Genomic DNA, 25,593 nt, shown 5'->3' on the forward strand with positions numbered 1-25,593 from the left:
GGGGATGTCGGTGGTTCGGGGGGTGATGTTGGTGGTTCTGGGGGTGATGTCGGTGGTTCCGGGGGGTGTCGGTGGTCCCGGGGGTGATGTCGGTGGTTCCGGGGCGTGTCGGTGGTTCCGGGGGTGATGTCGGTGGTTCCGGGGGGTGTTGGTGGTTCCGGGGGTGATGTCGGTGGTTCCCGGGTGATGTCGGTGGTTCCGGGGGGTGTCGGTGGTTCCAGGAGGGTGATGTCGGTGGTTCCAGGAGGGTGATGTCGGTGGTTCCAGGGGGTGATGTCGGTGGTCCCGGGGGTGTCGGTGGTTCCGGGGGTGATGTCGGTGGTTCCAGGAGGGTGATGTCGGTGGTTCCAGGGGGTGATGTCGGTGGTCCCGGGGGTGTCGGTGGTTCCGGGGGGTGTCGGTGGTTCCGGGGGTGATGTCGGTGGTTCGGGGGGTGATGTCGGTGGTTCTGGGGGTGATGTCGGTCCCGGGGGTGTCGGTGGTTCCGGGGGTGATGTCGGTGGTCCCGGGGGTGATGTCGGTGGTTCCGGGTGATGTCGGTGGTTCGGGGGGTGTCGGTGGTTCCGTGGGGGTGATGTCGGTGGTTCGGGGGGTGATGTCGGTTGTTCCGGGGTGATGTCGGTCCCGGGGGTGTCTGACCCTCGTCCCCGTGCGCAGCCCCACGCCCGCGGTGCGGTGGCAGCGGCTGAACGGGCCCCTGCCGGTCCCGGGGGTGTCCCCAGCCCCCCGTGACCCCCCTGCCGATGGTTCCCGGGGGTGTCGGTGGTTCCGGGGGTGATGTCGGTGGTTCGGGGGGTGATGTCGGTTGTTCCGGGGTGATGTCGGTCCCGGGGGTGTCTGACCCCCGTCCCCGTGCGCAGCCCCACGCCCGCGGTGCGGTGGCAGCGGCTGAACGGGCCCCTGCCGGTCCCGGGGGTGTCCCCAGCCCCCCGTGACCCCCCTGCCGATGGTTCCCGGGGGTGTCGGTGGTTCTGGGGGTGTCTGACCCCCGTCCCCGTGCGCAGCCCCACGCCCGCGGTGCGGTGGCAGCGGCTGAACGGGCCCCTGCCGGCCCGCGCGGCGCTGGAGAACTTCAACAAGACGCTGCGGCTGCGGGCGGTGGAGGAGGCGGACGACGGCGAGTACGAGTGCGTGGCCGAGAACAGCCGCGGCAGCGCCCGCCGCAGCCACCTCGTCACCGTCGAGGGTACCGGGCACCGGGACTGGCACTGGGGGCACCGGGATTGGCACTGGGGGCACTGGGGGCACCGGGACTGGCACTGGGGGCACTGGGGGACACTGGGATTGGCACGGGGGGCACCGGGAGACACCGGGATTGGCACTGGGGGCACTGAGGGCACCGGGACTGGCACTGGGGGCACCGGGATTGGCACTGGGGGCACTGGGGGCACTGGGGGCACTGGGGGACACCGGGATTGGCACTGGGGGCACCGGGATTGGCACTGGGGGCACTGGGGGCACTGGGGGCACTGGGGACACCGGGACTGGCACTGGGGGCACTGGGGGACACCGGGATTGGCACTGGGGGCACTGAGGGCACCGGGATTGGCACTGGGGGCACTGGGGTGTTTCTGGGGGCACTGGGGTGGGTGCTGGGGGCACTGGGATGGGTGCTGGGGGCACTGGGGTAGTTCTGGGGCACTGGGGTGGGTGCTGTGGGCACTGGGGGGCACTGGGATGGTTCTGGGGGGCTGGGGTGGTTCTGGGGGCGCTGGGCTGGGCGCCGGGGGTCTGGGGGGGTTCTGGGGGTCTGTGGTGGTTCTGGGGGCGCCGGGGGTCTGGGGTGGTTCTGGGGGCACTGGGGGGCACTGGGGTGGTTCTGGGGGTCTGGGGTGGTTCTGGGGGCACTGGGGGGCACTGGGGGGGTTCTGGGGGGCTGGGGTGGTTCTGGGGGCACTGGGCGGCACTGGGATGGTTCTGGGGGGCTGGGGTGGTTCTGGGGGTGCTGGGGGGCACTGGGATGGTTCTGGGGGTCTGGGGGGGTTCTGGGGGTGCTGGGGGGCACTGGGATGGTTCTGGGGGGCTGGGGTGGTTCTGGGGGCACTGGGGGACACTGGGATGGTTCTGGGGGTCTGTGGTGGTTCTGGGGGCGCTGGGACGCGCTGGGCTGGGCGCCGGGGGTCTGGGGGGGTTCTGGGGGTCTGTGGTGGTTCTGGGGGCGCTGGGCTGGGCGCCGGGGGTCTGGGGTGCCGGGTCCCTGACTGTCCCCCCGCAGCGGCCCCGTTCTGGGTGCGGCGCCCGCAGAGCGGGGTGTTCGGGCCGGGGGAGGCGGCGCGGCTGGACTGCGTGGTGGGCGGCAAACCGCGGCCGCGCCTGCGCTGGCGCCTCAACGGCGTCCCCATCGACGGTAGGGACCGGGGGGGTCCCGGGGGGGTTTGGGTCCTTTGGGGATTATTGGGGTCCCTCGGAGGGTCCCTCCAGGGTGGGGGGTGCTGCAGTCCCAGGAGGGACACGGGGGGGCGGTGACGGGGTTTGCGGGGGGTGTGGGGCTCCCTGGGGGGTGTCGGGTTCCCAGGGGTGCCCTGACCCCCCCGCTCCGTTGCAGAGGCGCCGGGGGGGCCGCGCTGGGCGGTGCGGGAGGGGGCGCTGGTGCTGCCGCGCCTGGAGCCCAACGACACGCTGGTGGCGCAGTGCGAGGCGCAGAACCGGCACGGGCGCCTGCTGGCCAACGCCTACGTCCACGTCGTGGGTGAGCGGGGGCACGGATCCCCCTTTGGTCCCCCGGACCCCCTTTGGCCCCCGGATCCCCCTTTGGCCCCCGGGATCCCCTTTGGAGTCACCGGGATCCCCCTTTGGCCCCCGGGATCCCCTTTGGAGTCACCGGGATCCCCCACAGCCCCTCCTGCCAAGGGCGTTCCCGCAGGCAACAGCATCCCTACAGCAACAGGTTGCCCTGGCAGCCGTCGCCATAGCAACGGCATCCCCCCCAGCAGCCACATCCTCCCCGGGGACTGTCCCCGCAGTGGGGGCGTTGCCTTGGCGACGGCATCCCCGTGCCACGGGGTTCCCCGCCCGCGGATGTGGTACCCACCGTGACCGCGTCCCCATGGCAACCGCGTCCCCATGGCAACCGCATCCCCACGGCGACCACATTCCCATAGCAACCGGGTCTCCCTGGCAGCCGCATCCCCACGGCAACCGCATCCCCACAGCGACCACATCCCCATGGCAACCACATCCCCACGGCAACCGCATCCCCACGGCAACCGCATCCCCACAGCAACCACATCCCCACGGCAACCACATCCCCACAGCGACCACATTCCCATAGCAACCGGGTCTCCCTGGCAGCCACGTCCCCACGGCAACCGCGTCCGCATGGCAACCGCGTCTCCCTAGCAACCATCCCCCCCCAGCAACCATCCCCGGGTGTCCCCCTTAGCAACCAGCCCCATGGCAACCGTGCACCCCTCACCTCGCCGTCACCATGGAAACACAGCCTGGAGCTGGTTGCCATGGCAACCTGCTGCTCCCACAGCGGCCCGGCTGCCTCCATGTCAACCGGGGGGTACCCGTTGCCGTGGTGATGCCTGGGGCTGTCCTAGGAGGCCTGGGGGGTGTATTTGGGGCTTGGGGGGTCCGGACACCCCGCTCACCGCCCCGCGCCCCCCCAGAGCTGCCGGTGAAGATCCTGACGCCGGACGCGACGCCGTACGCGGTGGTGGAGAACCAGACGGCGTTCCTGCACTGCCGCGCCTTCGGGGCCCCCGCCCCCACCGTCGAGTGGTGAGCGAGACCCCGTCCCGGGACCCCCCCGGGTGCCCGGAGCCCCCTGACCCCGGGACCCCCCTGACCCCGGGACCCCCCTGACCCCAGGACCCCCCCGGGTCCCCCCCTGACCCCGGGACCCCCCCCGGGTCCCCGGAGCCCCCTGACCCCGGGACCCCCCTGACCCCGGGACCCCCCTGATCCCGGGACCCCCCCGGGTGCCCGGAGCCCCCCTGACCCCGGGACCCCCCTGATCCCGGGACCCCCCCGGGTCCCCCCCTGACCCCGGGACCCCCCTGACCCCGGGACCCCCCTGACCCCGGGACCCCCCCGGGTCCCCCCCTGACCCCGGGACCCCCCCGGGTCCCCGGAGCCCCCCTGACCCCGGGACCCCCCCCAGGTCCCCCCCTGACCCCGGGACCCCCCTGACCCCGGGACCCCCCCGGGTCCCCCCCTGACCCCGGGACCCCCCCCCGGGTCCCTGGAGCCCCCCTGACCCCGGGACCCCTCCCGGGTGCCCGGAGCCCCCTGACCCCGGGACCCCCCCCAGGTCCCCCCCTGACCGCGGGACCCCCCTGACCCTGGGACCCCCCCTGGGTCCCCCCCTGACCCCGGGCCCCCCCGGGTCCCCGGAGCCCCCCTGACCCCGGGACCCCCCCTGGGTCCCCCCCTGACCCCGGGACCCCCCCTGGGTCCCCGGAGCCCCCCTGACCCTGGGACCCACCCCGGGTCCCCCCCTGACCCCGGGCCCCCCCTGGTCCCCGGAGCCCCCCTGACCCCCGACCCCCCCTGACCCCGGGACCCCCCTGACCCCAGGACCCCCCCCCCGGGTCCCCGGAGCCCCCTGACCCCCCTGACCCCGGGGACCCCCCCCCCGGGTCCCCGGAGCCCCCCGACCCCCCCTGACCCCGGGACCCCCCCCGGGTGCCCGGAGCCCCCTGACCCCGGGACCCCCCCCGGGTCCCCCCCTGACCCCGGGCCCCCCCTGACCCCGGGACCCCCCTGACCCCGGGACCCCCCCTGGTCCCTGGAGCCCCCTGACCCCAGGACCCCCCCCGGGTCCCCCCCTGACCGCGGGCCCCCCCAGGCTGACGGCGGCGCTGGAGCCGGCGCTGCAGGACGACCGGGCGTTCATCTTCACCAACGGGACGCTGCGGCTCGGCCCCGTGGGGCGGGGGGACGGCGGCCCCTTCACCTGCCGCGCGCACAACCCGCACAGCAACGCCAGCGTCACCGCGCGCCTCGACGTCAGAGGTACCCCGAATCCTTCCCGGGACCCTCACCCGGCCCCTGTGCCCCCCAAAACCTTCCCGAGGCTCCCACATCCTTCCTGGGATCCCCCAGGGACCCCAAAATCCTCCCGGAGCTCTTCAGTCTCTCCCGGATCCATTCTGGAACTCCCCTGGGACCCCCGAATCCTTCCTGGGACCCTCACCAGTCCCCTGTGCCCCCCAAATCCCTCCTGAGGCTCCTACATCCTTCCTGGGACCCCCAGGGACCCCAAAAGCCGTCCTGGGACCGCCCAGAGCTCCCCGATCTCCCCCAGATCCACCCCAGGACTCCCCTGGGACCCCCAGATCCTTCCTGGGATCCCCCCAAATCATTTCCCAGACCCTCCAGGCCCCCCCAAACTCTTCCCGTGACCCCCGGGAGCGCCCCGGCCCCCCGCCCCGTTAACCCCTCGCGTCCCCCTCCCCAGCGGCCACGCGCATCGAGGTGCCCCCCCGCAGCATCACGGCCAAGAAGGGCGAGACGGTGACGTTCCGCTGCGTGGCCACCTACGACCCGGCGCTGGTGGCCCGCGGGCTGGAGTGGCGGCAGGACGGGCGGCTGCTGCGCGAGGCGCCCGACAGCGACAAGTGAGGGGCCGGGGGGGCTGGGGTCCCGCTCCCCGCGGGGGGGTGGCGGCCTGTGTCCCCCGTGGGGGTGACGTCCCCGTGTCCCCCCATGGGGGTGACGTCCCCGTGTCCCCCCCGTGGGGCTGACATCCTGTGTCCCCCCGTGGGGGTGATGTCCCCGTGTCCCCCCCGTGGGGCTGACATCCCGTGTCCCCCCGTGGGGGTGATGTCCCCGTGTCCCCCCGTGGGGGTGATGTCCCTGTGTCCCCCAGTGGGGTGATGTCCCCGTGTCCCCCGTGGGGGTGACATCCCGTGTCCCCCCGTGGGGGTGATGTCCCCGTGTCCCCCTGTGGGGCTGACATCCCGTGTCCCCCCGTGGGGTGACGTCCCCGTGTCCCCCCGTGGGGCTGACATCCTGTGTGCCCCCCGTGGGGTGATGTCCCCGTGTCCCCCCCGTGGGGCTGACATCCTGTGTCCCCCCGTGGGGGTGATGTCCCCGTGTCCCCCCCGTGGGGCTGACATCCCGTGTCCCCCCGTGGGGGTGATGTCCCGTGTCCCCCCGTGGGGGTGACATCCCGTATCCCCCGTGGGGTGACATCCCGTGTCCCCCCGTGGGGTGATGTCCCCGTGTCCCCCCGTGGGGGTGATGTCCCTGTGTCCCCCAGTGGGGTGATGTCCCCGTGTCCCCCGTGGGGGTGACATCCCGTGTCCCCCCGTGGGGGTGATGTCCCCGTGTCCCCCCGTGGGGCTGACATCCCGTGTCCCCCCGTGGGGCTGACATCCCGTGTCCCCCCGTGGGGGTGACGTCCCCGTGTCCCCCCCGTGGGGCTGACATCCCGTGTCCCCCAGTGGGGTGATGTCCCCGTGTCCCCCCGTGGGGGTGACGTCCCCGTGTCCCCCCGTGGGGGTGATGTCCCCATGTCCCCCCGTGGGGTGATGTCCCCGTGTCCCCCCCGTGGGGCGTGATGTCCCCGTGTCCCCCCGTGGGGCTGACATCCTGTGTCCCCCCGTGGGGGTGATGTCCCCGTGTCCCCCCCTGGGGGGTGACGTCCCCGTGTCCCCCCGTGGGGGTGACGTCCCATGTCCCCCCCGTGGGGCTGACATCCTGTGTCCCCCCGTGGGGGTGACGTCCCCGTGTCCCCCGTGGGGGTGACGTCCCCGTGTCCCCCCGTGGGGGTGATGTCCCGTATCCCCCCGTGGCGGTGACGTCCCCGTGTCCCCCCGTGGGGGTGACATCCCGTGTCCCCCCGTGGGGGTGATGTCCCCGTGTCCCCCCGTGGGGGTAACGTCCCCGTGTCCCCCCCGTGGGGGTGACGTCCCCATGTCCCCCCGTGGGGGTGATGTCCCCGTGTCCCCCCGTGGGGGTGATGTCCCCATGTCCCCCCGTGGGGGTGACATCCTGTGTCCCCCCGTGGGGGTGATGTCCCCATGTCCCCCCCGTGGGGCTGACATCCCGTGTCCCCCCGTGGGGGTGATGTCCCGTGTCCCCCCGTGGGGGTGACGTCCCCGTGTCCCCCCGTGGGGGTGACATCCTGTGTCCCCCAGTGGGGTGATGTCCCCATGTCCCCCCGTGGGGGTGATGTCCCGTGTCCCCCCCGTGGGGGTGACGTCCCATGTCCCCCCCGTGGGGCTGACATCCCGTGTCCCCCAGTGGGGGTGACGTCCCGTGTCCCCCCGTGGGGTGACATCCCGCGTCCCCCCGTGGGGTGACGTCCCGCGTCCCCCAGTGGGGGTGATGTACCCGTGTCCCCCCGTGGGGGTGACGTCCCCGTGTCCCCCCGTGGGGGTGACGTCCCCGTGTCCCCCTGTGGGGCTGACATCCTGTGTCCCCCCGTGGGGGTGACGTCCCCGTGTCCCCCCGTGGGGGTGATGTCCCGTGTCCCCCCGTGGGGTGATGTCCCCGTGTCCCCCCCGTGGGGGTGACATCCCGTGTCCCCCAGTGGGGGTGATGTACCCGTGTCCCCCCGTGGGGGTGACGTCCCCGTGTCCCCCTGTGGGGCTGACATCCTGTGTCCCCCCGTGGGGTGATGTCCCCGTGTCCCCCCCGTGGGGGTGACGTCCCCGTGTCCCCCCGTGGGGGTGGCGTCCCCGTGTCCCCTGTGGGGGTGACATCCCGTGTCCCCCAGTGGGGTGATGTCCCCGTGTCCCCCGTGGGGCTGACATCCTGTGTCCCCCCGTGGGGGTGATGTCCCCGTGTCCCCCCGTGGGGCTGACATCCTGTGTCCCCCCGTGGGGGTGACGTCCCATGTCCCCCCGTGGGGGTGATGTCCCGTGTCCCCCCGTGGGGGTGACATCCCGTGTCCCCCCGTGGGGCTGACATCCTGTGTCCCCCCGTGGGGTGTCGTCCCCGTGTCCCCCCGTGGGGGTGACGTCCCATGTCCCCCCGTGGGGGTGATGTCCCGTGTCCCCCCGTGGGGGTGACATCCCGTGTCCCCCCGTGGGGCTGACATCCTGTGTCCCCCCGTGGGGTGTCGTCCCCGTGTCCCCCCGTGGGGGTGACGTCCCGTGTCCCCCCATGGGGGTGATGTCCCCGTGTCCTCCCGTGGGGGTGACATCCCGTGTCCCCCCGTGGGGTGATGTCCCCGTGTCCCCCCCGTGGGGGTGACATCCCGTGTCCCCCGTGGGGGTGACGTCCCCGTGTCCCCCCGTGGGGCTGACATCCTGTGTCCCCCGTGGGGGTGATGTCCCCGTGTCCCCCCGTGGGGCTGACATCCCGTGTCCCCCGTGGGGGTGACGTCCCCGTGTCCCCCCGTGGGGTGACATCCTGTGTCCCCCGTGGGGGTGATGTCCCCGTGCCCCCTGTGGGGGTGACATCCCGTGTCCCCCCCGTGGGGGTGATGTCCCCATGTCCCCCCGTGGGGCTGACATCCTGTGTCCCCCCGTGGGGGTGATGTCCCGTGTCCCCCCGTGGGGGTGACATCCTGTGTCCCCCCGTGGGGCTGACATCCTGTGTCCCCCGTGGGGGTGATGTCCCCGTGTCCCCCCGTGGGGGTGACATCCTGTGTCCCCCCGTGGGGCTGACATCCTGTGTCCCCCGTGGGGGTGATGTCCCGTGTCCCCCCGTGGGGGTGATGTCCCCGTGTCCCCCCGTGGGGGTGACATCCCGTGTCCCCCCGTGGGGGTGATGTCCCCGTGTCCCCCCGTGGGGGTGACATCCCGTGTCCCCCCCATGGGGGTGATGTCCCCGTGTCCCCCAGTGGGGCTGACATCCTGTGTCCCCCATGGGGGTGACATCCCGTGTCCCCCAGTGGGGTGATGTCCCCGTGTCCCCCCGTGGGGGTGACGTCCCGCGTCCCCCCAGGTACCTGCTGAGCGGGGACTCGCTGACGGTGGCCGGCGTGGACTACGGGGACCAGGGCACGTTCTCGTGCCGCGCGTGGACAAGCCTGGACGCGGCCGAGGCTGAAGCGCAGCTGCGCGTCGTGGGTGAGCCCGGCCGGCCCGGGAGCCGGAGCTGCCCCGGGAGCCGGTTCTGCCCCAGGACCCAGTTCTGCCCCGGGACCCGGTTCTGCCCCGGGGACCCGGTTCTGCCCCAGGGACCCGGTTCTGCCCCCGGGACCCAGTTCTGCCCCCGGGACCCGGTTCTGCCCCCGGGACCCAGTTCTGCCCCAGGACCCGGTTCTGCCCCGGGAGCCGGTTCTGCCCCGGGACCCGGTTCTGCCCCAGGGACCCGGTTCTGCCCCGGGAACCCCAGTTCTTGGCCCACCAGTTTCCCCCCAGTTTCCCCCCCGGTTCCCCCAGATCCCCCCCGTGCCCCCAAAGCCCCCGGTGCCCCCGTGCCCCCTGGTGACCCCCTGACCCCCGGTGACCCCCTGCCCCCCGGTGCCCCCCTGCCCCCCGGTGACCCCCTGCCCCCGTGCCCCCCGGTGACCCCGTACCCCCCGGTGCCCCTGTGTCCCCCGGTGCCCCCCTGCCCCCCGGTGCCCCCAATGCCCCCGGTGCCCCCGTGTCCCCCGGTGTCCCCGTGACCCCCGCTGCCCCCCTGACCCCCGGTGTCCCCCTGCCCCCCGGTGCCCCCGTGACCCCCCGGTGACCCGTGCCCCCCGGTGCCCCCCTGACCCCCGGTGCCCCCGTGACCCCCCGGTGACCCCCTGCCCCCCGGTGCCCCCCTGACCCCCGGTGCCCCCGTGCCCCCCGGTGCCCCTGTGTCCCCCGCTGCCCCCCTGACCCCCGCTGCCCCCCTGACCCCCGGTGTCCCCGTGCCCCCCGGTGCCCCCGTACCCCCCAGTGACCCCGTACCCCCCGGTGACCCCGTGCCCCCCGTACCCCCCGGTGACCCGTGCCCCCCGGTGCCCCCCTGCCCCCCAGTGCCCCCCGGTGCCCCCGTACCCCCCGGTGACCCGTGCCCCCCGGTGACCCCGTGCCCCCCGGTGCCCCCCGGTGCCCCCGTGCCCCCCGGTGCCCCCCTGCCCCCCGGTGCCCCCATGCCCCCCGGTGACCCGTGCCCCCCGGTGCCCCAGGCCGGCCGGGCCCCGTGCGGGAGCTGCAGGTGCTGGAGGACGGGGAGCGGCAGGTCCGGCTCAGCTGGACCCCGGGGGACGAGCACAACAGCCCCGTCGAGAGTAGGGGCCGGGGGGCCGGGGGGCCGGGGGGACTGGGGGGACTGGGGGGGCCGGGGGGTCCTGGGGGGAGATTGGGGTCTCCTGGGGACGAGCACAACAGCCCCGTCGAGAGTAGGGGACGGGGGTGCTGGGGGTTTCTGGGGGGGACTGGGGGGCTCTGGGGGGTGCTGGGGGTTTCTGGGGGGGCCGGGGGGTGCTGGGGGTTCCCGGGGGGTCTGGGGGGCTCTGGGGGGTGCTGGGGGGTGCTGGGAGGGTCCTGGGGGGCTCTGGGGGGTCTGGGGTCCGGGGGGTGCTGGGGGGACTGGGTGGCTCTGGGGGGTCCGTGGGGAGCTCAGGACCTGTGGGAGGTGATGGGGGTCTGGGGGGCTCCGAGGGGATTTGGGGTGTCTGGGGGGGTCAGGGTGGTCTTGGGGGGGGTGAGGGGTTTGGGGGGATCAGGAGGGGTTTGGGGGGCTGCAGAAGTGCTGGGGGGTTTGGGGGATTCTGGGGGGGTCCTGGGGTGTTCGGGGGTTCTGGAGGGTGTTTGGGGGTTCCAGGGTGTTTTCCGGGGCTCTGACCGTACCCCTGCCCATAGAGTTCGTGGTGGAGCAGGAGGAGGGTGTTTGGGGGCTCTGGAGGGTGTTTGTGGGTTCTGGAGGGTGTTTGGGGTTCTGGAGGGTGTTTGTGGGTTCTGGAGGGTGTTTGGGGTTCTGGAGGGTGTTTGGGGGTTCTGGAGGGTGTTTTTCGGGGGTCTGACCGTACCCCTGCCCATAGAGTTCGTGGTGGAGCAGGAGGAGGGTGTTTGGGGGTTCCAGGATGTTGGGGTTTGGGACTCTGACCGTACCCCTCCCCCAGAGTTCGTGGTGGAGCAGGAGGAGGGTGTTTGGGGGCTCTGGAGGGTGTTTGGGGGCTCTGGAGGGTGTTTGTGGGTTCTGGAGGGTGTTTTTCGGGGTTCTCATGGTGCCGTACCCCCAGAGTTCGTGGTGGAGCAGGAGGAGGGTGTTTGGGGGTTCCAGGATGTTGGGGTTCGGGGCTCTGAGTGTACCCCTCCCCCAGAGTTCGTGGTGGAGCAGGAGGAGGGTGTTTGGGGGCTCTGGAGGGTGTTTTTGGGGTTCTCACGGTGCCGTACCCCCAGAGTTCGTGGTGGAGCAGGAGGAGGGTGTTTGGGGTTCTGTAGGGTGTTTTTTGGGGTTCTCACGGTGCCGTACCCCCAGAGTTCGTGGTGGAGCAGGAGGAGGGTGTTTGGGGGCTCTGGAGGGTGTTTTTCGGGGGTCTGACCGTACCCCTCCCCCAGAGTTCGTGGTGGAGCAGGAGGAGGGTGTTTGGGGGTTCCAGGATGTTGGGGTTCGGGGCTCTGACCGTACCCCTCCCCCAGAGTTCGTGGTGGAGCAGGAGGAGGGCCTGTTCGCGCCCGGGCGCTTCGCGGAGCGGCTGACGGTGCCGGGGTCGCAGCGCTGGGCGCTGGTGCCGCTGTCGCCGTTCGGCCGGTACCGGTTCCGCGTGCTGGCGGCCAACGCCTACGGGCGGGGGGAGCCCAGCGCGCCCAGCGCCGCCGTCACCACGCCCCCCGCCGGTGAGCGCCCCCCCCCGAGCGCCCCGTGCCGTGCGGGGGGGTCTCTGAGCCTCTGTGCCCCCCCAGCCCCTGAGCGCAACCCCGGGGGGGTCAAGGGCGAAGGCAACGAGACCTCCAACCTGGTCATCAGCTGGCAGGTAGCGGGGACCCAGGCGTCCGGGCGGGGGGGCGGGGGGTGGTTGGGGCAGGTTCGGGGGTCCATTCAATTGGGGGCAGGTTTGAGGGGGTCAGGGGGCTTGAGCGGGTCCAGGGGCATCGGGGCGGGTTTGGGGGGGTCAGGGGGGTCCAGGGTGGTCGGGGGGGTTCGAGCGGGTGCAGGGGGCTCAGGGCGGGTTTGGGGGCCCGGGCCGGTTTGGGGGGCCCGGTGCAGGTTTGGGGGGGTCCATGGGGGTCGGTGCAGGTTTGGGGGTCCCGGGCCAGTTTGGGGGGGTCAGGGGGGTCTGGGGGGCCCAGGGCAGGTTTGGGGGCCCGGGCCGGTTTGGGGGGGTCCAGGTTGGTCGGTGCCGGTTTGGGGGCCCTGGCCGGTTTGGGGGTGTCCAGGGGGGTCAGTGCAGGTTTGGGGGTCCCGGGCCGGTTTGGGGGTGTCCAGGGGGGTCAGTGCAGGTTTGGGGGCCCGGGCCGGTTTGGGGGGGTCCAGGGGGTCGGTGCCGGTTTGGGGGCCCGGGCCGGTTTGGGGGGGTCCAGGGGGGTCGGTGCAGGTTTGGGGGGGTCCAGGGGGGTCGGTGCCGGTTTGGGGGCCCGGGCCGGTTTGGGGGGGTCCATGGGGGTCGGTGCCGGTTTGGGGGCCCGGGCGGGTTTGGGGGGTCGGTGCCGGTTTGGGGGGTCGGTGCAGGTTTGGGGGGCCCGGGCCAGTTTGGGGGGGTCAGGGGGGTTTGGGGGCCCGGGCCGGTTTGGGGGCCCGGGCGGGTTTGGGGGGGTCCAGGGGGGTCGGTGCCGGTTTGGGGGCCCGGGCGGGTTTGGGGGTTCGGTGCAGGTTTGGGGGGCCCGGGCGGGTTTGGGGGTTCGGTGCCGGTTTGGGGGGGTCAGGGGGGTTTGGGGGGTCGGTGCCGGTTTGGGGGCCCGGGCGGGTTTGGGGGTTCGGTGCCGGTTTGGGGGTTCGGTGCCGGTTTGGGGGCCCGGGGCGGGTTTGGGGGGGTCCAGGGGGGTCGGTGCCGGTTTGGGGGCCCGGGCGGGTTTGGGGGCCCGGGGCAGGTTTGGGGGGGTCCATGGGGGCCCGGGCGGGTTTGGGGGCCCGGGGCAGGTTTGGGGGCCCGGGGCGGGTTTGGGGGCCCGGCTGGGTTGGTGCTGAGCCGCCCCGCAGCCGCTGGCCCCGGGCGACTGGAACGCGGCCGAGGTTCGGTACCGGGTGCAGTGGCGGCAGCCGGGGGGCGACTGGAGCGAGCGCACGGTGGGGGCCCCCCCGGTGGTGGTGGGGGGCACCCCCACCTTCAGCCGCTACGAGATCCGCGTGCAGGCGCTGAACGAGGCGGGGAAGGGGCCCGAGCCCCCCCTGGTCACCGGCTACTCGGGGGAGGACCGTGAGTGGGGGTCCCGAGCCCTGCTGGGGGGGTCCCCAAATCCTGCTGGGGGGGTCCCGGACCCTGCTGGGGGGGTCCCCAAATCCTGCTGGGGGGGTCCCGAGCCCTGCTGGGGGGGTCCCCAAATTCTGCTGGGGGGGTCCCCGAATCCTGCTGGGGGGGTCCCCGAACCCTGCTGGGGGAGGAGGGTCCCCAGGCCCTGCTGGGGGGGTCCCCAAATTCTGCTGGGGGGGTCCCCGAACCCTGCTGGGGGGGTCCCTGAATCCTGCTGGGGGGGTCCCCGGACCCTGCTGGGGGGGTCCCTGAATCCTGCTGGGGGGGTCCCCAACCCTGCTGGGGGGGGGGGGTCCCCGAGCCCTGCTGGGGGGGGTCCCGGGCCCTGCTGGGGGGGGTCCCGAACCCTGCTGGGGGGGGGGTCCCCGAGCCCTGCTGGGGGGGGGTGGAGAGAGCCAAGGGGGAGCGGCACAAATCTGGGGGGTCCAGACCCAAAGGTGGGGAGACCCCAAATCTGGGGGTGCTGAGAGACCCCAAGGTGGGCAGACCCCAAATCTGGGTGTACTGAGGGAACCGGGGGGGGGAGACCCCAAATCTGGGGGTGTAGAGGGACCCCAAGGTGGGGAGACCCCAAATCTGGGGGTGTAGAGGGACCCAAGGTGGGGACACCCCAAATCTGGGGGTGCAGAGAGATGCCAGGCTGGGGGGACCCCAATCTGGGCTGCAGAGAGCAGGGAGAAGGGGGCGCGTTTTGGGGGGCTCTCTCTGGGCCGCCCATGCCGGGGGCGCTGGGGGGTTCGCAGCCCCCCCGGTGTGTGGGTTTGGGGGCTCACGCTGCTGCCCCCCCAGTGCCGCTGGTGACCCCCGAGAACGTGGGGGTGGAGATCCTGAACAGCAGCAGCGTGCGCGTGCGCTGGAGCTTTTCGGGGACCCCCCAGGAGCTGCGCGGGCACCTCCGGGGATTTCGGGTACGGGGGAAATGGGGGTGTGGGGGGGAAATGGGGGTACGGGGGGAAATGAGGGTACGGGGGGAAATGGGGGTACAGGGGGGAAATGGGGGTACGGGGGGAAATGGGGGTACGGGGGGAAATGGGGATACGGGGGGAAATGGGGGTACAGGGGGGAAATGGGGGTACAGGGTGCTGTGGGGTATGGGGGGCTTGGGGAGGCTGATGGGATGTGGGGGTACGGGGGATGGAGGGGAAATATGGGGGTCCGGGGGGCTGTGGGGGTTATGGGGTCTGTGGGGGTTATGGGTCTATGGGGTCTATGGGGCTCTGGGGGTCTATGGGTCTATGGGTCTATGGGTCTATGGGTCTATGGGGCTTTGGGGTCTATGGGGTCTATGGGTCTGTGGGTCTATGGGTCTATGGGGTCCATGGGTCTATGGGGTCTGTGGGTCTATGGGTCCATGGGTCTATGGGTCTGTGGGTCTGTGGGTCCATGGGTCTATGGGTCTATGGGGTCTATGGGTCTGTGGGTCTATGGGTCTGTGGGTCTATGGGTCTATGGGGTCTATGGGTCTATGGGTCTGTGGGTCTATGGGTCTATGGGGTCTATGGTGTCTATGGGTCTGTGGGGTCTATGGGTCTATGGGGTCTATGGTGTCTATGGGTCTGTGGGGTCTATGGGGTCTATGGGGTCCATGGGTCTATGGGTCTATGGGGTCTATGGGTCTATGGGTCTATGGGTCTATGGGGTCTATGGGTCTATGGGTCTATGGGTCCATGGGTCTATGGGTCTATGGGTCCATGGGTCCATGGGTCTATGGGTCTATGGGTCTATGGGTCTATGGGTCTGTGGGTCTGTGGGTCTATGGGGTCTATGGGTCTATGGGGTCTATGGGTCTGTGGGTCTATGGGTCTATGGGGTCTGTGGGTCTATGGGTCTGTGGGTCTATGGGTCCATGGGTCTATGGGTCTATGGGGTCTATGGGTCTGTGGGTCTATGGGTCTATGGGGTCTGTGGGTCTATGGGTCTGTGGGTCTATGGGTCTATGGGTCTATGGCTCTATGGGGTCTATGGGTCTGTGGGTCTATGGGGTGTCCTGACGTGCCCCCAGGTGCTGTACTGGCGCGAGGGCTGGGTGGGGGAGCGCGCGCGGCGGCACGCGCCCGGCCCCGCCCCGCCCGGGGTGCTGACGGTGGCGGGAGAGGCGCGGGCGCCCTGCTGGGGGCGCTGCGGCCCTGGAGCCGCTACCGCCTGCGCGTGCTGGTGTTCAACGGGCGGGGCGACGGGCCCCCCAGCGACGAGATCCGCTTCGACATGCCGAGGGAGGTGAGGCCGCGGGATCCCCCCGGGACCCCCCAGTGATGGGACCCCCAGGGCGGGACCCCAGGGCGGGACCCCCCCCCAGGGACGGGACCCCAGGGCGGGACCCCCCCAGGGACGGGACGCCCCCCACGGGGCCCCCCCAGGGACGGGACCCCCAGTGCAGGGACCCCCAGGGCGGGACCCCAGGGATGGGACCCCCCACTGCAGGGACCCCCACGGCCAGGACCCCCAGTGCTGCGGGGACCCCACACCCCGCGTCCTCCCCAGTTCGGGGTCCCCTGTCCCAGGGTCCCGTGGGGGTCAGTTTTGGGGTCCCCATCCCAGGGTCCCGTGGGGGTCAGTTTTGGGGTCCCCTGTCCCAGGGTCCCTGTCCCGGGGTCCCGTGGGGGTCAGTTTTGGGGTCCCCATCCCGGGGTCCCGTGGGCTCAGTTTTGGGGTCCCCGTCCCGGGGTCCCATGGGCTCAGTTTTGGGGTCCCGTGGGGGTCAGTTTTGGGGTCCCCATCCCAGGGTCCCGTGGGCTCAGTTTTGGGGTCCCCATCCCAGGGTCCCGTGGGGGTCAGTTTTGGGGTCCCTGTCCCGGGGTCCCGTGGGGGGTCAGTTTTGGGGTCCCCATCCCGGGGTCCCGTGGGGCTCAGTTTTGGGGTCCCTGTCCCGGGGTCCCGTGGGGGTCAGTTTTGGGGTCCCCGTCCCGGGGTCCCGTGGGCTCAGTTTTGGGGTCCCCTGTCCCGGGGTCCCGTGGGGCTCAGTTTTGGGGTCCCTGTTCCGGGGTCCTGTGGGCTCAGTTTTGGGGTCCCTGTCCCGGGGTCCCGTGGGGGTCAGTTTTGGGGTCCCCATCCCGGGGTCCCGTGGGGGTCAGTTTTGGGGTCCCTGTCCCAGGGTCCCGTGGGCTCAGTTTTGGGGTCCCCATCCCGGGGTCCCGTGGGCTCAGTTTTGGGGTCCCCGTCCCGGGGTCCCGTGGGGGTCAGTTTTGGGGTCCCCGTCCCGGGGTCCCGTGGGCTCAGTTTTGGGGTCCCCCAGTGCCCGGCCCCCCCGAGGAGCTGCGCGTGGAGCGGGTGGGGGACACCGGGCTGGCCCTGGAGTGGCAGCGCCCGCGGCACCCCAACGGCATCCTGACCGGCTTCCTGCTGCAGTACCGCCCCCGTGCGTGCTGGGGGGCGCTGGGGGCACTGGGGACACTGGGGACACTGGGGGAGCAATGGGGGACTGGGGACACTGGGGGACACTGGGGGCACTGGGGGCGCTGGGGACACTGGGGGAGCCACTGGGGGAGCAATGGGGGGCGCTGGGGACACTGGGGGAGCAATGGGGGACTGGGGGCACCCCTGACACCCCAACGGCGTCCTGACCGGCTTCCTGCTGCAGTACCGCCCCCGTGCGTGCTGGGGGGCGCTGGGGACACTGGGGACACTGGGGACACTGGGGACACTGGGGGAGCAATGGGGGACTGGGGGCACCCCTGACACCCCAACGGCGTCCTGACCGGCTTCCTGCTGCAGTACCGCCCCCGTGCGTGCTGGGGGGCGCTGGGGGGGACTGGGGGGCACTGGGGACACTGGGGGGCACTGGGGACACTGGGGGCACTGGGGGCACTGGGGGAGCACTGGGGACACTGGGGACACTGGGGACACTGGGGGAGCAATGGGGGACTGGGGGCACCCCTGACACCCCAACGGCGTCCTGACCGGCTTCCTGCTGCAGTACCGCCCCCGTGCGTGCTGGGGGGCGCTGGGGGGGACTGGGGACACTGGGGACACTGGGGACACTGGGGACACTGGGGACACTGGGGGGGACTGGGGGAGCAATGGGGGACTGGGGGCACCCCTGACACCCCAACAGCGTCCTGACCGGGGACACTGGGAGGGACTGGGGACACTGGGGGGGAAATGGGGGACACTGGGGGGGCCCTGTGGGTATTGGGAGGCACTGGGGGGCACTGGGGAGACGCTGGGGGTCATTGGGGGTCACTGGGAGGCACTGGGGGTCACTGGGACGCACTGGGGGTCATTGGGGGCACTGGGTGTCATTGGGGTCCCTGGGGTCCCCGGGCAGGGATCCCGGGGCTGCGGGGGTGTCGGGGGGGTCACTGGGTGTCATTGGGGTCCCCGGGTGCGCGGATCCCGGGGCTGAGGGGGTGCCGGGGTGGTCACTGGGTGTCATTGGGGTCCCTGGGGTCCCCGGGCGCGGGGATCCCGGGGCTGTGGGGGTGTCATTGGGGTCCCTGGGTGGGGATCCCGGGGCTGAGGGGGTGCCGGGGGTGGCACTGGGGTCCCTGGGTGTCATTGGGGTCCCCGGGTGCGCGGATCCCGGGGCTGTGGGGGTGCCGGGGTTGGCACTGGGGTCACTGGGTGTCATTGGGGTCCCCGGGTGCGCGGATCCCGGGGCTGTGGGGGTGTCATTGGGGTCCCCGGTGTGGGGATCCCGGGGCTGTGGGGGTGCCGGGGGGGTCACTGGGTGTCATTGGGGTCCCCGGTGTGGGGATCCCGGGGCTGTGGGGGTGTCATTGGGGTCCCCGGTGCGCGGATCCCGGGGCTGCGGGGGTGTCATTGGGGTCCCCGGTGCGGGGATCCCGGGGCTGTGGGGGTGCCGGGGGGGTCACTGGGGTCCCTGGGTGTCATTGGGGTCCCCGGTGCGCGGATCCCGGGGCTGTGGGGGTGCCGGGGGGGTCCCTGGGTGTCATTGGGGTCCCCGGTGCGCGGATCCCGGGGCTGCGGGCTGTGGGTGCTCCGGGCGCCCCCCGACGCTGGTCCCGCAGTGGGCGCGCCCGAGGGGGCGGGGCCGCCGCGGGAGGTGTCGCTGTCGCTGCCGCCCGGGTCGCTCAACGCGTCGCTGTCGCGGCTGGAGCCGCGCGGCCGGTACCGGCTGGAGCTGCGCGCGCTCACCCGCGCGGGGGCGGGGCCGGCGCTGCTGCGCGTGGCGAGCCTCGTGCCCGAGCCCGGTGAGCGGGGGGGGGGGGACCGGGGGGGGGGGGGACCGGGATGGGGGGGAGCGGGATGGGGGGGTCACTGAAATGGGGGGGGTCACTGAAATGGGGGGGGCCTGGGGGGGGGCCCGGGATGGGGGGGCCCGGGATGGGGGGGTCACTGAAATGGGGGGGACCGGGATGGGGGGGACCGGGATGGGGGGGTCACTGAAATGGGGGGGGACCGGGATGGGGGGGACCGGGGATGGGGGGGTCACTGAAATGGGGGGGGACCGGGATGGGGGGGACCGGGATGGGGGGGTCACTGAAATGAGGGGGACCAGGATGGGGGGGTCACTGAAATGGGGGGACACCGAGATGGGGGGGGACCGGGATGGGGGGGGACACTGAAATGGGGGGGGACCGGGATGGGGGTGACCGGGATGGGGGGACCGGGATGGGGGGGTCACTGAAATGGGGGGGCCCGGGGGGGGGGGACCGGGATGGGGGGGTCACTGAAATGAGGGGGACCAGGATGGGGGGGTCACTGAAATGGGGGGACACCGAGATGGGGGGGGACCGGGATGGGGGGGTCACTGAAATGGGGGGGACACTGAAATGGGGGGACACCGAGATGGGGGGGACACCGGGATGGGGGGTGACTGACCCCGAGATGGGGGATCATTGAACTGGGGGGGACCCCGGGACGGGGGGACCCCAAAATGGGGAGGGAACACCCGAAAATGGGGGGGACTGCCAGCGGGGGGAGCCTGAAACCGGGGAGGGGGGAATGGAATGGGGGTCTGAAAATGGGGGGCGGACCCTGAGATAGGGGGGGGAAGCGACATTGTGGGGAGGGGGATCGGAACAGGGAGGGGACCCCGAAAATGGGGGGGGGGGGCAACAGCTGGGGGTCCCTGAGACTGGGGGGAGGAACTGGCACCGGGGGAACCAAGGGGCAGGGTGGGGCTGGTTTGGGGGCGCCCCGATTTTGGGGGCGCTGCCCCATTTTGGGGGGGGGCGCTGCCCCATTTTGGGGGGCGCTGCTGACCCCCCCCCAGTGCTGCCGGCGCTGGGCAGCGTGGAGGTGGAGGTGGGCGAGGACTTCACGGAGCTGCGCTGGAGCCTCGCGCGGCCCCAGGACAACGTGGAGTTCGAGGTCCAGTACATGAGCAAGACCAGTAAGACGGGGCGGGGGTTTGGGGGTCCCGGGGGGTTTGGGGGTCCCGGGGGTTTGGGGGTCCTGAGTGGGGAGGGGAAATGGGGTTTGGGGGTCCCACGGGGTCTGGGTAAAGAGGGGGACTTAGGGGGTTCCATATGGGGTCTGGGGGCTCTGGGTGAAGGGTGGGGGGGGTTGGGGGTCCTGAGTGGGGAGGGATGGAGTGGGAGGCGGGGGGGGGGGAATGTGATGTAGGATTTGGGGGGTCCAAGGTGGGGTTTGGGGGGTCCATGTGGGGGTTGGGGGCTCTGGGTGAAGGGTGGGGGGGGGTTGGGGGTCCCAGGTGGGGTTTGGGGGGTCCTGAGTGGGGAGGGATGGAGTGGGGGGGGGGAAATGTGATGTAGGATTTGGGGGTCCAATGTGGGGTTTGGGGGGTCCATGTGGGGGTTGGGGGCTCTGGGTGAAGGGTGGGGGGGGTTGGGGGTCCCAGGTGGGGTTTGGGGGTCCTGAGTGGGGAGGGATGGAGTGGAGGGGGGGGGGGAAATGTGATGTAGGATTTGGGGGGTCCAAGGTGGGGTTTGGGGGTCCATGTGGGGGTTGGGGGCTCTGGGTGAAGGGTGGGGGGTTGGGGGTCCCAGGTGGGGTTTGGGGGGTCCTGAGTGGGGAGGGATGGAGTGGAGGGGGGGGGGGGAAATGTGATGTAGGATTTGGGGGGTCCAAGGTGGGGTTTGGGGGGTCCATGTGGGGTTGGGGGCTCTGGGTGAAGGGTGGGGGGTTGGGGGTCCCAGGTGGGGTTTGGGGGGTCCTGAGTGGGGAGGGATGGAGTGGAGGGGGGGGGGGGAAATGTGATGTAGGATTTGGGGGGTCCAAGGTGGGGTTTGGGGGGTCCATGTGGGGGTTGGGGGCTCTGGGTGAAGGGTGGGGGGTTGGGGGTCCCAGGTGGGGTTTGGGGGGTCCTGAGTGGGGAGGGATGGAGTGGGGGGGGGGGAATGTGATGTAGGATTTGGGGGGTCCAAGGTGGGGCTTGGGGGGTCCATGTGGGGTTGGGGGCTCTGGGTGAAGGGTGTGGGGGTTGGGGGTCCCAGGTGGGTTCGTGGGGGGTGTGGGTAAGGTGGGGATCCCCGCTGGGGATGTGGGGGGATGTGGGGTCTGGGGGCGCCTCTGTGCGCTGTGGGGTCTGGGGGCGGGGCCGCGGCTGTAGGCGGGGCCGCGGCCGGGGGCGGGGCCGGGGCTGTGGGGCGGGGCCGGGCCGGGGGCGGGGCCGTGGCTGGGGCGGGGCAGGGTGCGCGGGGGGCGGGGCCGGGGGGCGGGGCGTTGTCCGAGGAGCCGTGGCTGTGGGCGGGGCCGTGGCTGTGGGCGGGGCCGGGGGGCGGGGCGTTGTCCGGGGGCGGGGCCGCGGCCTGACCCCCGCGCCAGCCGAGGAGCCGTGGCTGTGGGCGGGGCCGTGGCTGTGGGCGGGGCCGGGGGGCGGGGCGTTGTCCGGGGGCGGGGCCGCGGCCTGACCCCCGCGCCAGCCGAGGAGCCGTGGCGCACGTCGGGCCGCGCCAACTCGTCGCTGGGCCGGTACCGCCTGGGCGACCTGCGCCCCGGCACCTCCTACCGCGTCCAGTTCGTGGGGCGCAACCACTCGGGCGAGCGCGTGGCCTTCTGGGAGAGCGAGGTGCAGACCAACGGCACGCGTGAGTCCCGGGACCCCGAGACCCCCGAGACCCCCCCGGACCCCCGGCACCCCTGACCCCCCGCCCCCGCAGGGCTCCCCCGCGCCGCCGGCGGCTTCGCCAGCGAGGGCTGGTTCATCGGCTTCGTGAGCGCGGCCGTGCTGCTGCTGCTGCTGCTGCTCATCCTCTGCTTCATCAAGCGCAGCAAGGGGGGCAAGTATTCGGGTGAGCCCGGACCCCCGGGGCCCCCCACCCCCATCCCCGGCCGCCCAGACCCCCCCCACACCCCCGGCCCCAGGGAACCCCCCGTGCCCCCCGGCCCCCGGGACCCCCTACACCCCCCCCCAGGCCCCCGGGACCCCCCCTACACCCCCCCGGTCCTCGGGACCCCCCTGGGTGCTCTCGAGGTGATATCAGGGGTTTGGGGGGGCCCTAAGTGATGGGGGTTCCCAAGGCTTTGGGATGGGGTCCCTAAGTTGGGGGTTCCCCTAAGTTCGGGGGGTCCCCTAAGTTGTGGGGGGTTCCCCTAAGTTGTGGGGGTTCCCCTAAGTTGGGGGGGGTCCCCTAAGTTGGGGGGTTCCCCTAAGTTGCAGGGGTTCCCCTAAGTTGGGGGGGTCCCCTAAGTGGGGGGGGTCCCCTAAGTTGGGGGGTTCCCCTAAGTTGCAGGGGTTCCCCTAAGTTGGGGGGGTCCCCTAAGTTGGGGGGGTTCCCCTAAGTTGGGGGGGTTCCCCTAAGTTGGGGGGTTCCCCTAAGTTGTGGGGGGGGTCCCCTAAGTTGGGGGGTTCCCCTAAGTTGGGGGGGTCCCCTAAGTTGCAGGGGGTTCCCCTATGTTAGGGGTCCCCTAAGTTAGGGGGGGTCCCCTAAGTTGGGGGGTTCCCCTAAGTTGTGGGGTTCCCTAAGTTGTGGGGGTCCCCAAGGCTTGGGAGGGGATCCTCGATTTGAGGGAGGGGTCGGTGGGGGGTGTTTTGTGGGAGGGGCCATAGGGAGGGCTCCGAAGCTTTGGGGGGCCCTGGGGGGTCCCGGCCCCCCCCGACCCGGCCCGTGCCCCCCAGTGAAGGACAAGGAGGACACGCAGGTGGACTCGGAGGCCCGGCCCATGAAGGACGAGACCTTCGGGGAGTACAGGTGCGGGGCGGGGCCGAGGGGGCGTGGTCTGTGCGAGGGGGCGGGGCTTGTCGCGGTGGGCGGGGCCAGAGCTTGCTGGCGCCCTCTTCTCGCTCCCTGTCCCCCTCGCACTGGTTGCTCCCCTCCCGCTAATTAGTCCCCTCCTCATTACCTCCCCCCTCCTTGCTAATTGCCCCCGGGGGTGGAGCTTCCCCAGCCTTTCCCCCCCTCCCCCCTGACGCTTTGTCTCTCCCGCCGCTGCCGCAGGTCCCTGGAGAGGTAAGGGGGGGCGGGGGCGCCGCCGCAGCTTTGGGGGGTGTCACCGCATCCTTGGGGGTGTCACTGCATCTTTGGGGGGGTGTCACCGCATCCTGGGGGGTGTCACCGCATCCTGGGGCTGTTACTGCATCCTGGGGGTGTCACTGCATCCCCGGGGGGGTCACCATGTCACCGCATCCTGGGGGGTGTCACCGTGTCACCGCATCCTGGGGGGTGTCACCGTGTCACCTCATCCCGGGGGGTGTCACCATGTCACCGCATCCTGGGGGGTGTCACCGTGTCACCTCATCCCGGGGGGGTCACCGTGTCACCGCATCCTGGGGGGTGTCACCATGTCACCGCATCCCAGAGGGTGTCACCATGTCACCTCGTCCCGGGGGGTGTCACCGCATCCTGGGGGGTGTCACCGTGTCACCGCATCCCGGGTGCTGTCACCGCATCCTGGGGGGTGTCACTGTGTCACTGCATCCCCGGGGGGTCACCATGTCACGCATCCCCGGGGGGGTCACGGGGTGCCCGGGGGGTCACGGGGTGCCCGGGGGGGTCACGGGGTGCCCGGGGGGGTCATGGGGTGCCCGGGGGGGTCACGGGGTGCCCGGGGGTGGTGGCAGCGGGGGGGGGGAGCCCCGGGCGGTGCCGGTGACGCCGGAGCCCATGTTGGCGCCGGTGACGCCGCGTCCCCGCAGTGACGGGGAGGAGAAGGCGTCGGGCAGCTCGGGGCGCTCGCTGGGGGCGCCGGGCGCCGGGGGCAGCGACGACAGCCTGGCCGGCTACGGCGGCAGCGCCGACGTGCAGTTCAACGAGGACGGCTCCTTCATCGGCCAGTACAGCGGAGCCCGCGGCCGCCGCCGGCAGCTCCGGCCCCGCCAGCCCCTCGGCCGCGCCCCCCCTCGAGTAGGGGTGCGGGACCCCCGGGGCTGGGGGAGCCCCTGTTGTATCGGGGACCCCCCCGGGGGGGGGGGGAGCCCCTGTTGTATCGGGGACCCCCCCGGGGAGGCCCCTGTTGTATCGGGGACCCCCCCGGGGCCGGGGGGGCCCTGTGGTATCGGGGACCCCCCAGGGCCGGGGGAGCCCCTGTTGTATCAGGGACCCCCCAGGGCCGGGGGAGCTCCTGTGGTATCGGGGACCCCCCCCGGGGCTGGGGGAGCCCCTGTTGTATCGGGGACCCCCCCAGGGCCGGGGGAGCCCCTGTTGTATCGGGGGACCCCCCAGGGCTGGGGAGCCCTGTGGTATCGGGGACCCCCCAGGGCCGGGGGAGCCCCTGTTGTATCGGGGACCCCCCCGGGGCTGGGGGAGCCCCTGTTGTATCGGGGACCCCCCCGGGGGGGGGGGAGCCCCCGTGGCATTGAGGGACCCTTGGTGACATTGGGGGCTCCTCCAAGACACTGAGGACCCCCCCACGGCACTGGGGACCCCCCCCTTGGCATTGGGGGAGCCCCTACAGCTTTGAGAGACCCCTTATGACACTGGGGGACACCCCAGCATTAGGGACCCCCCCTCGGCACTGGGGACGCCCCCATTGCATTGAGACCCCTCATGATATTGGGGGACACCCCAGCATTAGGGACCCCCCCACGGCACTGGGGACCCCCCCATGGCATTGGGGGAGCCCCTACGGCTTTGAGAGACCCCCTATGACACTGGGGGACACCCCTATGACACTGGGGACCCCCCCCCAGAGCAGTGGGGACCCCCCCCCCCCCCAGTGCTCTGGACCCCCCCAACCCCCTCCTGCCCCCCTCCCGCATTTAAGGGCCCCCCCACCCCCTTTCACTGCCAAAGGGGGGGCCCGTCAGTGCCCCCCCCAGCCCCTGTGCGATGGGGGGGCCGTGGGGGGCGGGGGGGAGCCCCATTGGAATTAGCCAAAAAACAGGGGGCCCCCCGCCCCCCCACCGCGGCTCTGTGGGGGGGGCCGGACGCCTGGGTTCTCTTTAGACCAAATTATGGGGGATTTTGCCCCCCCCCCCCCAATTTCAGCCCCCCCTCCCCCCCCTCAGGGCCCCCCCGACCCCTCAGCGTCCGGGGGGGCCCGGGGTGTGTGTCCCCCCCCCCGAATGCATCTCACGGCGCGGCCTTGGCGACCCCCCCCCCCGAGCCGACCCCCCCCCGCGGGGGGCTGCCCCCCCACCCCGTGCGCTGGTGTTGTAGCTGCGTAGCCCCCCATGTGTGCCCCCCCTCCCCTCCCCCCCCCCGGGAAAAAGAAGCGGAAAAGGCCCCAAAGCGGCAGCCGAGCCCCCCCCGCGTGCCCCCCCCCCCCATACATTCTGTACATACCCCTGGACAAAAATACACGAGAACGGGGACATTTCATCCCCCCCCGCGGTGAAATAAAGGAGGAACCTGCCGGGGGGTGCGTGGGTGTCTATAGGGGCTGCGACCTATAGATCCCGGGCGGGGGGGCTGGAGGGGGCTGTGGGGGTTTATGTGGGCTATAGGGGACTGGGGGGCTATGGGGGGCTATAGGGGACTGGGGGGGCTATAGGGGACTGGGGGGCTATAGGGGGCTGTGGGGGGCTATAGGGGGCTGTGGGGGGCTGTGGGGGGCTATAGGGGACTGGGGGGGGCTATAGGGGACTGGGGGGGCTATAGGGGGCTGTGGGGGGCTATAGGGGGCTGGGGGGGCTATAGGGGACTGGGGGGGTTGTAGGGGACTGGGGGGGCTATAGGGGACTGGGGGGGCTATAGGGGGCTGTGGGGGGCTATAGGGGGCTGGGGGGCTATAGGGGGCTGTGGGGGGCTATAGGGGACTGGGGGGGCTATAGGGGCTGTGGGGGGCTATAGGGGACTGGGGGGCTATAGGGGACTGGGGGGGCTATAGGGGACTGGGGGGGCTGTGGGGGGCTATAGGGGACTGGGGGGGCTATAGGGGGCTGTGGGGGGCTATAGGGGACTGGGGGGGCTGTAGGGGACTGGGGGGGCTATAGGGGACTGGGGGGGCTATAGGGGGCTGTGGGGGGCTATAGGGGACTGGGGGGGCTGTACGGGGCTGTGGGGGGCTGTAGGGGGCTGTGGGGGCTATAGGGGGCTGTGGGGGCTATAGGGGACTGG

The 25,593-nt window shown here is 72.4% G+C and overlaps 1 protein-coding gene across 1 annotated transcript in view; it reads left to right on the plus strand.

Annotated features, from left to right (window-relative positions):
• L1CAM (L1 cell adhesion molecule) overlaps window positions 1-23,553 on the plus strand; it is a 34,587-nt gene extending 11,034 nt beyond the window's left edge. Inside the window, 22 exon segments of the mRNA XM_082077209.1 lie at window positions 1,005-1,186; window positions 2,216-2,347; window positions 2,546-2,689; window positions 3,615-3,726; window positions 4,796-4,962; window positions 5,408-5,567; window positions 8,848-8,972; window positions 10,007-10,108; window positions 11,463-11,660; window positions 11,727-11,797; window positions 12,961-13,177; window positions 14,021-14,139; window positions 15,234-15,327; window positions 15,330-15,448; window positions 16,463-16,586; window positions 18,199-18,381; window positions 19,407-19,526; window positions 21,019-21,183; window positions 21,256-21,387; window positions 22,215-22,287; window positions 23,232-23,387; window positions 23,389-23,553. Of these exon segments, the coding sequence (XP_081933335.1) occupies window positions 1,005-1,186; window positions 2,216-2,347; window positions 2,546-2,689; window positions 3,615-3,726; window positions 4,796-4,962; window positions 5,408-5,567; window positions 8,848-8,972; window positions 10,007-10,108; window positions 11,463-11,660; window positions 11,727-11,797; window positions 12,961-13,177; window positions 14,021-14,139; window positions 15,234-15,327; window positions 15,330-15,448; window positions 16,463-16,586; window positions 18,199-18,381; window positions 19,407-19,526; window positions 21,019-21,183; window positions 21,256-21,387; window positions 22,215-22,287; window positions 23,232-23,387; window positions 23,389-23,443 (2,950 nt within the window). The 3' untranslated portion in view covers window positions 23,444-23,553.
• Window positions 23,554-25,593: the final 2,040 nt, after the last annotated feature.

The sequence above is a fragment of the Streptopelia decaocto genome (genome assembly GCF_964273445.1).
Source record: "Streptopelia decaocto genome assembly, contig: HAP1_SCAFFOLD_1415, whole genome shotgun sequence".
NCBI classification, from domain to species: Eukaryota; Metazoa; Chordata; class Aves; order Columbiformes; family Columbidae; genus Streptopelia; species Streptopelia decaocto.